The 14,448-nt window shown below is 37.3% G+C and overlaps 1 protein-coding gene across 1 annotated transcript in view; it reads left to right on the forward strand.

The window, feature by feature from the left end:
• DNAH5 (dynein axonemal heavy chain 5) overlaps positions 1-14,448 on the forward strand; it is a 248,666-nt gene that overhangs the window by 139,833 nt on the left and 94,385 nt on the right. Inside the window, exons 48-52 of the mRNA XM_050793010.1 lie at positions 4,664-4,786; positions 4,996-5,209; positions 6,502-6,725; positions 9,769-9,967; positions 12,364-12,536. Coding sequence (XP_050648967.1) covers positions 4,664-4,786; positions 4,996-5,209; positions 6,502-6,725; positions 9,769-9,967; positions 12,364-12,536 — 933 coding nt within the window. The remainder of the gene's footprint in view (positions 1-4,663; positions 4,787-4,995; positions 5,210-6,501; positions 6,726-9,768; positions 9,968-12,363; positions 12,537-14,448) is intronic.

Here is a 14,448-nt window from a genome sequence, read left to right on the forward strand (position 1 = left end):
ATGTGCAATTACTGTGAAGATTCTCAAGGATAGTTGTATAGAGTTTTGCTTTTTTTGTCTTATATTTTATCTCATTTTGTGGTTATATCTTGTTCATAAAAGTCACTTTTAACTGGTTTGTTTTTGTCATTAAATAAAACATTCTTTGGATAAGAGAAGGAGAATTTATTTTATCTTAATATACCTCCACTTTCTTCTGTATTTATACAACATCTTTAACATGATTTAAAATCATGCATTAGTAGATTCCTACAGTGATAGAAATGAAATGAGCTTTCGAGTTTTGAAGCTTCTAGAGTCTGAGAACTTCAAAGCCCTTTCTGCTTGCTTTGCAGTGCTAGACTCTGGTTACTCAGTGCATACATTTTGAAGGACAGTTGATTCCCAAGCCATATTGCACTTCCATGGACACGAGAACACCAGTCAAGAGCCTGGAGTCCTCTCCTCACATCCTCTTCCTTCCCCTTCCAGTGTCCCTTTTTTCAGTTATTTATTTATTTGTTTATTTCTTTATTTATGTAAGTTCTAGGATATATGTGCACAAGGTGCAGGTTTGATACTTAGGTATACATGTGCCATGTTGGTTTGCTGCACTTATCGACTCATCATTTACATTAGGTATTTCTCCTAATGCTATCCCTCCCCCAGCCCCCCACCCTAGACAGGCCCCAGTGTGTGATGTTCCCTGCCCTGTGTCCAAGTGATCTCATTGTTCAACTCCCACCTATGAGTGAGAACATGTGGTGTTTGGTTTTCTGTTCCTTTTATAGTTTGCTGAGAATGATGGTTTCCAGCTTTATCCATGTCCTGGCAAAGAACATTAACTCATCCTTTTTTATGGCTGCATAGTATTCCATGGTGTATATGTGCCACATTTTCTTAATCCACTCTATCATTGATGGACATTTGGGTTGGTTCCAAGTCTTTGCTTTGTGAACAGTGCCACAATAAACATATGTGTGCATGTGTCTTTATAGTAGCATGATTTATAATCGTTTTGGTATATACCCAGTTGTGGGATTGCTGGGTCAAATGGTAATTCTAGTTCTAGGTCCTTGAGGAATCACTACACTGTTCTTCCACAATGGTTGAACTAATTTACACTGCCACCAACAGTATAAAAACACTCCTATTTCTCCACATCTTCTCCAGCATCTGTTGTTTCCTGACTTTTTAATGATTGCCATTCTAACTGGCATGAGATGGTATCTCATTGTGGCTTTGATTTGCATTTCTCTGATGAACAGTGATGATGAGCATTTTTTCATGTGTCTGTTGGCTGCATTGATGTCTTCTTTTGAGAAGTGTCTGTTCATATCCTTTGCCCACTTTTTGATGGGGTTGTTTTTTTCTTGTAAATTTGTTTGAGTTCTTCATAGATTCTAGATAGCCCTTTATCAGATGGGTAGATTGCAAAATTTTTCTCCCATTCTGTAGATTGCCTGTTCACTTTGATGGTAGTTTCTTTTGCTGTGCAGTAGCTCTTTGGTTTAATTAGATCCCATTTGTCTATTTTGGCTTTTGTTGCCATTGCTTTTGGTGCTTTAGTCATGAGATCCTTGCCCATGCCTATGTACTGAATGGTATTGCCTAGGTTTTCCTCTAGAATTTTTATGGTTTTAGGTCCAACATTTAAGTCTTTAATTCATCTTGAATTAATTTTTGTATAAGGTTTAAGGAAGGGATCCAGTTTCAGCTTTCTACATATGGCTAGCCAGTTTTCCCAGCACCGTTTATTAAATAGGGAATTCTTTCCCCATTTCTTGTTTTTGTCAGATTTGTCAAAGATCAGATGGTTGTAGATGTGTGGTGTTATTTCTGAGACCTCTGTTCTGTTCTATTGGTCTCTCTCTCTATTTTGGTACCAGTACCATGCTGTTTCGCTTACTGTAGCCTTGTAGTATAGTTTGAAGTCAGGTAGCGTGATGCCTCCAGCTTTGTTCTTTTGGTTTAGGATTTTCTTGGCAATGCAGGCTCTTTTTTGGTTCCATATGAAATTTAAAGTAGTTTTTTTCCATTCTGTGAAGAAAGTCATTGGTAGCTTGATGGGGATGGCATTGAATCTATAAATTACTTTGGGCAGTATGGCCATTTTCATGATATTGATTCCTTCTATCCATGAGCATAGAATATTCTTCCATTTGTTTGTGTCTTCTTTTATTTAGTTGAGCAGTGGTTTGTAGTTCTCCTTGAAGAGGTCCTTCACAGCTCTTGTAAGTTGGATTCCTAGGTATTTTATTCTCTTTGTAGAAAATGTGAATGGGAGTTCACTCATGATTTGGCTCTCTGTTTGTCTGTTAATGGTGTATAGGAATGCTTTTGATTTTTGCACATTGGTTTTGTATCCTGAGATTTTGCTGAAGTTGTTTATCAACTTAAGGAGATTTTGGGCTGAGATGATGGGGTTTTCTAAATATACAATCATGCCATCTGCAAACAGGGACAATTTGACTTCCTCATTTCCTAATTGAATACCCTTTCTTTCTTTCTCTTGCCTGATTGCCCTGGCCAGAACTTCCAACACTATGTTGAATAGGAGTGGTGAGAGAGGGCATCCCTGTCTTGTGCTGGTTTTCAAAGGGAATGCTTCCAGTTTTTGCCCATTCTGTATGGTATTGGGTGTGGGTTTGTCATGCATAATTCCTATTATTTTGAGATACGTTGCATTAATACCTTGTTTGTTGAGAGTTTCCAGCATGAAGGCTGTTGAATTTTGTTGAAGGCCTTTTCTGCATCTATTGAGATAATTGTGTGGTTTTTTTGTAGTTGGTTCTGTTTATGTGATGGATTACCTTTATTGATTTGCATATGTTGAACCAGCCTTGCATCCCGGGGATGAAGCCCACTTGATCATGGTGGATAAGCTTTTTTATGTGCTGCTGGATTCGGTTTGCCAGTATTTTATTGAGGATTTTTGCGTCGATGTTCATCAGGGATATTGGTCTAAAATTCTCTTTTTTTATTGTGTCTCTGCCAGGCTTTGGTATCAGGATGATGTTGGTCTCATAAAATGAGTTAGGGAGGATTCCCTCTTTTTCTATTGATTGGAATAGTTTCAGAAGGAATGGTACTAGCTTCTGTTTTTACCTCTGGTAGAATTTGGCTGTGAATCCATCTGGTCCTGGACTTTTTTTGGTTGGTAGACTATTAATTATTGCCTCAATTTCAGAGCCTGTTATTGGCCTATTCAGAGATTCAACTTCTTCCTGGTTTAGTTTTGGGAGGGTGTATGTATCTAGAAATTTATCCATTTCTTCTAGATTTTCTAGTTTATTTGTGTAGAGGTGCTTATAGTATTCTCTGATGGTAGTTTATATTTCTGTGGGATTGGTGGTGATATCCCCTTTATCATTTTTTATTGCGTCGATTTGATTCTCTCTTTTCTTCTTTATTAGTCTTGCTAGCTGTCTATAAATTTTGTTGATCTTTTTTTAAAAAAAAACAGCTCCTAGATTCATTGATTTTTTGAAGGATTTTTCGTGTCTTTATCTCTTTCAGTTCTGCTCTGATCTTAGTTATTTCTTGCCTTCTGCTAGCTTTTGAATGTGTTTGCTCTTGCTTTTCTAGTTCTTTTAATTGTGATGTTAGGGTGTCAAGTTTAGATCTTTCCAGCTTTCTCTTGTGGGCATTTAGTGCTATAAATTTCCCTGTACACACTGCTTAAATGTGTCCCAGTTCTTCTCGTTTTAATATCTTTTTACGTACTGCAAGGAAGGTTTTTTTGTTTTATTTTGTTTTTGTTTTTTGAGACAGAGTCTCGCTCTGTCACCCAGGCTGAAGGCAGCGGCGTGATCTTGGCTCACTGCAAGCTCCGCCTCCCAGATTCACACCATTCTCCTGCCTTACCCTCTGGAGTAGCTGGGACTATGGGCGCCTGCCACCATGCCCGGCTAATTGTTTTTGTATTTTTGGTAGAGACAGGGTTTCACCATGTTAGACAGGATGGTCTCGATCTCCTGACCTCGTGATCTGCCCACCTCGGCCTCCCAAAGTGCTGGGATTACAGGCGTGAGCCACCGCGCCCAGCCTTAAGGAAGGTTTTTTATAGAGTGCAGTATGGTCTTCTCTTGCACCACCTAAGCTCAGAATGTAAAAATGAGAGAGAAGACGTAAGTGGGCTTTTTTCACTCTGTGTCAGGGAATGAGAATTCAATCAGTGTAATTGCCTCTGCCCAAAAGAGTGGGTATGAGCTGTGCCAGGTGACAGCAGCCAGTTTCAGCCTTCAGACCATGATGGGCTGTGCAGCTCAGAGTGCAGACCTCAGAAGCTTCTCACACAGTACCCTTGTTTAATTTTGTTGCTGGTTGTAGGGAAACTATTAGCAAGACTTTGAATAATGGGGAACATAGTGTCACGAACAGAAGCTTAATAAGACAAAAGCAAATTTTTAGAAATGGACAGAAGAATCTCATCCCACTCAAATTCACATTGGTTAGAATTTCATTTCCTTCTAAATTCAACTGGATTTTCAAAGTTTGTGAATGTTATACAAAATATTTTAGGTACTTTAGAATTTATTAGAATTAAGGGGGGAAATTTGGCTTTTTCTAAGTAATTCATATCAGTTCAAAGGTTACCAGTTTTTGTTGTTTTTTAGAATAATTGACAATGTTTTAGGGGATATTTTCACAGATGTTTCAGTTGATTTTCTTTTTTTCACAGAGGACAATAGAGAGCTATGTGGATAAACGAATGGGTACAACGTATGGCCCTCCTGCGGGAAAGAAGATGACTGTTTTTATTGATGATGTGAATATGCCAGTAATCAATGAGTGGGGAGACCAGGTATCATCATTCCATTGTGCATTTTGTTTAATTTGGTATTGATTTATTCTATGAAGAGTTTTTAAAAATTAAATTTTTTTTTTTTTTTTTACTTTTTCAAGATATAATGTCTGAATTCCAGTAAAGTTCATTCTTTGGAAACGCTCAAGGAGTTAGGTTCCAGGGATGGAAAGGAATGATGCTTTAATTCTGAAAGTTGTCTTTCTTAGGTTACGAATGAGATAGTGCGACAGCTGATGGAACAAAATGGATTCTATAACCTAGAGAAGCCTGGGGAGTTCACCAACATCGTGGACATCCAGTTTTTGGCAGCCATGATCCATCCTGGTGGTGGACGCAATGACATACCCCAAAGACTCAAGAGGCAGTTCTCTATATTTAACTGCACGTTGCCCTCTGATGCTTCCATGGACAAGATCTTTGGTAAAGTAAAGGTCGAGAGGGCGTGGGGTGGAAGGGTGAGGAAGAATACCTGCTTGTGTTCCTTCCTGGAAATCTTCACCCGAGAGCCACACAGAAAGCGCATTGGGTGGCTCTTTGGTCTGCAGCCTCCATCACTCTCAGCAGCGTGTTTCCTTTCCTATAGGGATCGATTCTAGGTGTGTCCTGATTTGGATGCCTCGGTAGATCATTTCCATCTATGGTTTTCTTTAACTCTTTCTAACTTCTTAAGCAAGGAAGTTTAACATTACATGAACATAGAAATGAAATTGTTGCCCCGCAGATGAGATTGTTTCCTCATGGGTACATAGTTTTGAGGTCTGGATTGCTATGTTCCATGTCAAAAGTTTATGTAGGTGATACTTTAACTATCCCACAGAATGATTTTGGCTAAAGAAATAATGGCACCCGGAGTGCAGATTAGACACAGTCTGAAATTCAGAGTAATTTACTGGATTGTAATAAGTTATTGATTAAATATGGAGTATTTCGTAGATAATTTAGCTGAACAATCACTAGCCAAATAAGTAACCATGTTTGCCTACCCGAGTAATGATAATGCACTTATAACTTATTTGTGCAGGAAAGAATGTAAAGGTTTGAACACATTTATGTTAAGTATTTAGTGTACAATTTCTGAAGCTGCTATTGAGAAAAAGCTCATCAGGATTACCCTAATTAATTTCTGGCAAACGAAAATGTCATCTGGGTGCCCCCGGCTAGTCAAGTGTGGCAGTAATCTCCAGTCACAGCAGGGAGCGAGGTCTGGAAACCAACAGACATTGGAATTATCTAAGCTTGGGAAAAGTAAAATGGAACAGAAAGAATGTTATCATTTTTAATTATTCCTTATTGCCTGGAAAATTTTACATATAAAGTAAATGAAAGTAGTTTATAGTGCATGGAAAGGCAACGACAGAAAGTAGAAACCTTAGAGGACTTATAAAAATATTTTTCTTTTCTTATTATAAGGTAACTTCATACATTTATCCTTGTTACCCATTTAGTAATATTGAAGTGGTGCAGCCAGAGTTTTCAGCAGTATTTCTTAATCAATTTTTCAGTGTTTTGAATATTCATTTTCTTAAACCTGTATCTATTTTTTGGGATGCTGTATTTGAAAGAGCAAGAGAACATCAACATACTTTTCTTGTATATATGATTATCTATTAAAATGTTTAATGACGTGTGCAAACTCTATGCTATAATGTTTTTCATTTTCATTTAATTTCGTTGAATGGCTAATCAAAATGCTGTAATTTCCCCACTTTCAGGTGTGATTGGGGTAGGCTACTACTGTACTCAGAGGGGTTTCTCAGAAGAAGTGAGAGATTCTGTCACAAAATTGGTGCCCCTGACACGCCGACTATGGCAGATGACCAAGATGAAAATGCTTCCTACCCCTGCAAAATTCCATTATGTGTTTAACCTACGAGATCTTTCTCGGATCTGGCAGGGAATGCTGAACACTGCTTCAGAGGTCATCAAGGAACCAAATGTAGGTGACACTGAGGAAAGAAAAACAGATAACATTGCTATTAATCATATATTCTAAATATTTTTACTACTTTATTTTTTACTTGAACTTTGAACATATTTTGGAATGTTTCAGCATGGGTATCTTTACTGCATTTTAACTAACATAATGAAAGAAGTAAATTCTGTCAGAAAATGTCAATGATAAATTCCAACTAGGTTTGTGTTTCAGAGCATCATATACACAATTACTTTTTAGCGAATAGAATAAAAGAAATAATTGATTTTATTTTCCCACTTCTAGTCTAAGAAGAAGATATGTTTCTTATACTAAATAATAGAAACAACCACTGTGGATTTTATTGTATAATAGTCTTCATATTTTAAGCTTGACATTTTAACTTAAAAAGTAATTATCTTTATAATAAATATTCAAAATTTAAAAAACCCATTTTGTTGATAATCATCCATGATTTTTCTTTTCCATGTAACTGGATGCACTAAACGAATTACATACATTGGTAAAATTGAAGAGAGGCAGCAGATTACAAAGTTCATTTAATAGAAAAATGATCATTTGTACACACACTTGAATATGACATTTCCCAGTGTTATAAGAATTTCCCTCAAACTAAGAACGCTATGTAGAAATCCAGTATGCTTTTGTTCCAAAGCGTAGCCTATGTGCCCAGGCTAAGACAGGGTTGGCCTCTCTTTAAGCCTTTCTAGAGCTAAAGAAGTAATTAAGCAAATGGGTTTCAGGGGATTTCTCCATATAAACACACAGAGACGCTGAAAATATCAACAAAACTGTTGATTAAGCACAAGTGTTGATTACTTAAAAAACCCACCATTGTCCCAGATGCTTGCAATATAGGTAACCAAACTTGCTGATTATTTTTTCTTTTTTAAATTATTTGTTGATTTATTTTTAACTTTTATTTTAGCTTTGGGGGTACATGTGAAGGTTTGTTCCATAGGTTAACATGTGTCATGGTGGCTTGTTGTACAGATTATTTCATCGCCCATGTATTAAGCCCAGTACCCAAAAGTTATCTATTTGCTCCTCTCCCTCCTCTCACCTTCCACCCTCAAGCAGACCTCAGTGTCTGTCATTTCCGTCTTTGTGTTCATGAGTTCTCATTTTTAGCTCCCACTTATAAGTGAGAACATGCGGTGTATTAGTCCGTTTTCATACTGCCATAGAAACTGCTGGTGACTGGGTAATTTGTAAAGAAAAGAGGTTTAATCGACTCACAGTTCAGCATGTCTGGGGAGGCCTCAGGAAACTTACAATCATGGTGGAAAATGAAGAGGAAGCAAGGCACCTTCTTCACAAGATGGCATGAAGGAGAAGTGCAGAGCAAAAGGGGAAGAGCCTCTTATAAAACCCTCAGATCTCGTGAGAACTCACTCAGTATCAGGAGAACACCATGGGGGAAACCTCCTCTGTGATTAAATTACCTCCACCTGGTCTCTCCCTTGACATGTGGGGATTATGGGGATTACAATTCAAGATGAGATTTGGGTAGGGACGTATCATGTGGTATTTGGTTTTCTGTTCCTGCGTTAGTTTGCTAAGGATAATGGCCTCCAGCTCCATCCATGTTTCCATGAAAGACATGATCTCATTCTTTTTTATGGCTGTGTAGTATTCCATGGTGTGTAGGTAACACATTTTCTTTATCCAATCTGCCATTGATGAGCAATTACGTTGATTCTGTGTCTTTGCTATTGTGAATAGTGCTGCAATGAACATTCACGTCCATGTGTCTATAGTAGAATGGTTTATATTCCTCTGGGTATATACCCTAGGATTTCTAGGTCAAATGGTAGTTCTGCTTTTAGCTCTTTGAGGAATCACCATAGTGCATTCCACAATGCTTGAACTAATTTACACTCCCATCGATAGCATATATGTGTTCTCTTTTCTCTGCAACCTTGCCAGCATCTGTTATTTTTTGGCTTTTTAATAATAGCTTTTCTGACTGGTTTGAGATTGTATCTCATAGCGGTTTTGATTTGCATTTCTCTAATGATCAGTGATGTTGAGCTTCTTTTCATATGTTTGTTGGCCACATGTATGTCTTCTTTTGAGAAGCATCTGTTAATGATATTTTGGGGAAAACTCACTTTCCTTCCTGCAGAGAAGTGAGAGTCTGTTTAGCAGCGTGAATATTTTAACTTGATTTTTTTCCCTCAAAGTTATTTACAAGTTAATGGAATTGTTGAAGTCAGTTCTCAAAGATTACTATTGAAGTATCCGTTTTTGATGCTTATTTTAAATCAGCATAAACAATTCCAGCAATTGATGTTATAATAAACTTTTGTCTTAACTGAATCATTGAATATACTTCACTGAACTCCTTTTATATTCAGGCAACCAGATAGCATTCTATCACTAGTAATGCAATGGCCTAAAAATCTGTAACCTGAAAAATGTTACGAAGCTAAGAAATTTCCACCAGTCTTTCATATAAAATAATGAGCTTACACATACATTTGTTGTTCTTGCTATATAAACAGGAGTATTGAGCAATTACTTTCCTCAACTTGCAGTTAACTTTGGGCCTTGGATATCTGGATTAGGTGCTGGCTTTCTTTTGTTCAGATAATCCAGTTTTTGCCACAAATTTTATTCACTTTGTGTTAAGTGAATACACCTTTGCAATTTTTCAGTTGTATACATGAGAGTTGTTCATGTTTTATATCTTATGTTGTACTCTGGCCACATGAATGTAGATGTCTTATTAAAAGACTAATTTTTCACAAACTGAAGACTCTTACATAGAATGTTAGTTTGTTGATTGGTCAGAGCAATTTTCAATATTATTGTTGGAGGATTTTTTCTTCTTAATTCAGAGACTGCAAATGAACAGACTACTTTCTATTTAATATACTTAAATGATACCCATTTGAAGTGAAGTTGAGCATATTTGAACCCTAACTTTTTAAAATGTTGCATCTTCAATCAGGAAGAATAATACTCTACAGTACTGTCAACTTGAATTCCCAGTTACGGCATAATAGGAATTACTAACACATTTTAATTATACTTTCAACAGGACCTGTTAAAGCTCTGGAAGCATGAATGTAAACGTGTTATAGCGGACCGTTTCACAGTGTCCAGTGATGTGACCTGGTTTGATAAGGCTTTAGTAAGTTTGGTAGAGGAGGAGTTTGGTGAAGAGAAAAAACTGTTGGTGGATTGTGGAATTGACACATATTTTGTGGATTTCTTGAGAGATGCGCCTGAAGCTGCAGGTAAACTATTGAAGTGGAATTTGGAATTCCCCAAAAGGTGTTCCCTAAAGGGAAATCTGAAGACAGAAGATTCAGTTTATGGATGTTGAGTTTCTTTCTAGTAAACTTTACTGATACAAGCCTGAGACATAGTAGATGCTCAATAAAACTAGGATGAGTGAATAAATGCATGATCATGGAGTTTAAAGATGAACTATTTTATGCATATCATGCTTGGATATTAAAGTAGAGTGGAGAGGCAGGATAGGGTAGGAGAGAGTGCACAGGACTTGCAGTCTGGCAGATAGAGGTGAGTTTGAGGAAGGAATCCACCACACATTAATTAGCTGGGCATCTCGGCACTCTCTTGAACCTCATTCTCCTCATTTATAAAAGTAAAAGTGTTACTATATGCATCACATGCACCATGGGGAGTCCATGAAATGTTATCTGTAGAATGGCTTGGGCAGTCTATGGCCCGTAGTCACTGCTAAATGAAAGGACGCAAATATAATTATAATTATTATTATTCAGGTCATCCTGAATGTTGAAAATAAAAAGGAAAACTTCCAAATGTATGAGAGGGTCATTAAATGTAATTGGAATGAGATGGCTGATGTGGGGCAAGCTTTTGTGGTTATGGTTCCAGGGGAAATTGAGATATATGACTTTTCTTATGAAAAGAGGCAGTGCTCCACTTTTTTCCCCCTCAGAAGTAACTAGGCTTAATTAAAAATATTTTTCTTTCATTTAATAACCTCTTCTAATACTGAGGATGGATTTTAAGTTAATTTGCAGATTTTTAAAAGCATGTTTAAAAATATGCTATCTTGAAAATGATTGGAAACGACTAGGCAGTGCCTCTCTAGATTTGATAACCATAAGTGTGATCTGTCAAAAGTTTCTGAGTGACAATTGCAAAAGAATGTTTATTTCTGGCGATGCAATTGGAATGATCCTTCTACAGAAAGAAGCTGACACATTTTATTTCAATCAGGTCAAACACGTACAAAAATCCTGTAAGAGTAAGGGCATCTTACAAGATAATTAAAATTTATGTAATTTATTCCCTGTAATTCAGAAGGATAAATAACCAGATTATGGTTTTTCAAGGACCAAAATACAACTGCTGCATTTTGGGGGCCTGGGAGAGGGTCTAGAGACAAATGCATAATCTTTTGTGTCATTGAGACACTTTGTTTCTCAAAGCTTGATATGGGCATTTATAAGAGTTGTGACTATTGGAATTTGACTAGTGAGAGCTTTGCAGATAGGTCAGTCTTAATGATTGTGTTAAACCATCTCCTTGTTTGTTATCAAAAGGTTAATATAGTATTATGTTAGGACACAGTCAATTGAAAATCTTACGCCGTAAGATTTGAAAGATCCACTCATTCTTCTCGTATCCGGTGAAATTCTAAGTTGTTATTGGTATATTCAGCTAATGTGTCCCTTTTTTTCCCCTGCTACTAATGTTAATTGATTGTGAATTTATAGATGCCCCATTTAGCTTTTTCTTGGGTTTTATGATTTTTTTTTTTTTTTTAAACAGTCTTGCTCTGTTGCCCGGTCTAGAGTACAGGCTTGTCTTATGGCAACCTTGGCTTCCTGGCGAGTCTCCTGCCTCAGCCTTCTGAGTAGCTGGAACTACAGGCACATACCACCAGGCCTAGCTAATTTTTGTAATTTTAGTAGAGATGGGGTTTCACCATGTTGGTCAGGCTAGTCTTGAACTCCTGACCTCAAGTGATCTGCCCACCTCGGCCTCTGCTTTGTAGTTAATACTGTAAAAGTGTTAAGCTGGTGTGTTATATATTTCTAATTTTTTAAAAAAGTATATCGATTTTAATACATCTTGCCCTAGTGAAATAATCTAATATGTTTATTCATTTAGGAAATTGTTTTTCTATTTCTCTCAATCCTCCACCCCATATTATAAGTCACTTCTATTTTTACCACTGACCTGAGATTCGTGAATTATAAAAATTTCCTGAGTAAACACAATAATTTTTTCTTTTTATTCTTATCAAACAGTTATGTAATTCTTAACTTCCCTTGCTGATTCTGACATTCAGTCCCTACTGTTTTGACTTTCACTTGACCATTAAGCTAATATGTCTGGGAGGAGCTTTGAAATGCCAACAATCAGTTGTGGGTTCAAATTCAATTAAATGACGATAACATTATTTGAAATTGACTTGCTAGATAGGAAAGTACAGAGACTGCATATGATCACAAAAATCCTAATGCTTCTGTTGTTTCCTTTCTTCTGTTTTTGCAAAATGCACACTATGGCATTTTGCTTAAAATGAATGTTATTCAGTGTTAGGCTGTAGAGCTTTGATTGCATTAATTTAGGTTGAAGGCAAAATGCAGGTATTTGAAGAAACTTAACTGATTCTTCTTTCCCACCGAAGGTGAAACATCTGAAGAGGCTGATGCTGAAATGCCTAAAATGTATGAGCCCATTGAATCTTTTAGTCGCCTAAAAGAGCGTCTGAATATGTTCCTGCAGCTGTATAATGAGAGTATCCGTGGCGCCGGCGTGGACATGGTGTTCTTTGCTGATGCCATGGTTCACTTAGTCAAGGTACGGTAGCCACTCCGAGTAGTGCCTTGTGGTAGTGACAGACATTTGGTTTCACGCCAGAGTCCTCTCCCTCTTTTATTTTCATTTCCTAGGAGAATCTTCAGTTTAAAATTAGACTCCATGCTATATTCCAATTTAATTTCTAAGCTGAATGCAACATGTCGCACCTTATAGGCTTGAAATAAGAGCCTGTGTACTTTAAATGTGTGATGTGATAATTTTATTCAGTGTTTCTATATAGCTTCCAGCTCCATGGTTTCACCACGGAGGCTGAATATGGTTGACATCTGAGTTCAGAACACAGACAAAGTCTGCATCTTTTTGTATCATGCAAAGAATATCCTATAAAAAATAGTACATAAGCCTTGAGGACATTATGTTATGTGAAGTAAGCCAGACTCAAAAGGGCAAATATTGTATAATTCTACTCATCTAAATCCCCAGTGTAGCCAAAATCGGAGACAAAAAGTAGAATGGAGAATTCCAGGGTTGGGTGGAGAGGGGATTGGGGAGTTAGTGTTAAATGGGTACAGAGCTTCAGTTTTGCAAGATGAAAAGCGTTGTGGAGATCAGTGGTGCTGATAGTTGCACACCAATGTAAATGTACTTAATGATATTGAACAATATACTTAAAAATGGTTACAGTGGTAAATTTTAGATTATGTGTATTTTACCATGATTAGAAACAATAATTTAAAAATAGTGTATAAACGGTTGACTTTGAGATGAAAATTCTGTTAGAATGAAATCCACCAGGAAAATATAATTTCTATTCTAGTTTGTCATATGAGAAGGGGTTCCCAACCCCTGGGCCACAGACCAGTACCTGTCTGTGGGCTGTAGGGAACAGGGCTGCACAGCAGGAGGTGAGCAGCAGGTAAGCAAGTGAAGCTGAGCTCTGCCTCCAGCGGCATTAGATTTTCATAGGAGCGCGAACCCTATTGTGAACTGCTCATATGAGGGGTCTAGGTTGCGCGCTCCTTATGAGAACGGAATGCCTGATGGTCTGTCACTGTTTCCCATCACCCTCAGATGGGACCATCTAGTTGTAGGAAAACAAGCTCAGGACACCCACTGATTTTACGTTATGGTGAGCTGTATAATTATTTCATAATAAATTACAATGTAATAATAATAGAAATCAACTGCACAATAAATGTAATGCGCTTTAATCATTCCCAAACCATCACCCACCCCCCTCCCATCCGTGGAAAAATTGTCTTCCACGATCCTGGTCCCTGGTGCCAAAAAGGTTAGTGACTGCTGATATGAGTCATTACCGTATCCATTTTTAGAACAGTTGATCCTAAAAGGTTGGAAGTGAAATGTATTATTTTGTTTGAAAACGTATGTGACTTAATTTATCTACAGTGCAAGATAATGCCATTTAAAATCCATTGTTGATATTCTCACTTTGTTGATATCAACTACTTTTCCAGACTACATCCTTTTAGTTAGAAAGAAAATGATTTGACGTTGTCTTCCATGATCTTAGGTTCAACCATGAGGAACCACTGCATAATTACAATTTGTCACCTCTAGAAATTACTGAATCTACAAATGGAGGGGGTTTTAGAGGTTATCTAGTCAACTATTCTGCTGAATATAGGGATTGCCTGTCTGCTCCTCTTCCCTGCAAGAAAGTGAGAAAAGCATTTCTGCAAGGCTGGAGTAAGTCAGAGAGAGGGAAGGAAGACAGAGAGGTTGTTCGGGAGTCGGGTCTCCCCAGCACGAGGGCACTTGGCTTGGCAACTCTGTGGATTCGTAGAATCTGAGACATCTGTACTGAATTATGAGCTCAAATATTCTTCCACAGCCAACTATAAATAACATTTTGAAATGAGCTCTTAATTTATAGTCGATTAAGTGTTGTTTCAGGAAGAATAAACATTATGTCATTTTTAATAATTAA

Source organism: Macaca thibetana, chromosome 6 (assembly GCF_024542745.1).
Source record: "Macaca thibetana thibetana isolate TM-01 chromosome 6, ASM2454274v1, whole genome shotgun sequence".
NCBI classification, from domain to species: Eukaryota; Metazoa; Chordata; class Mammalia; order Primates; family Cercopithecidae; genus Macaca; species Macaca thibetana.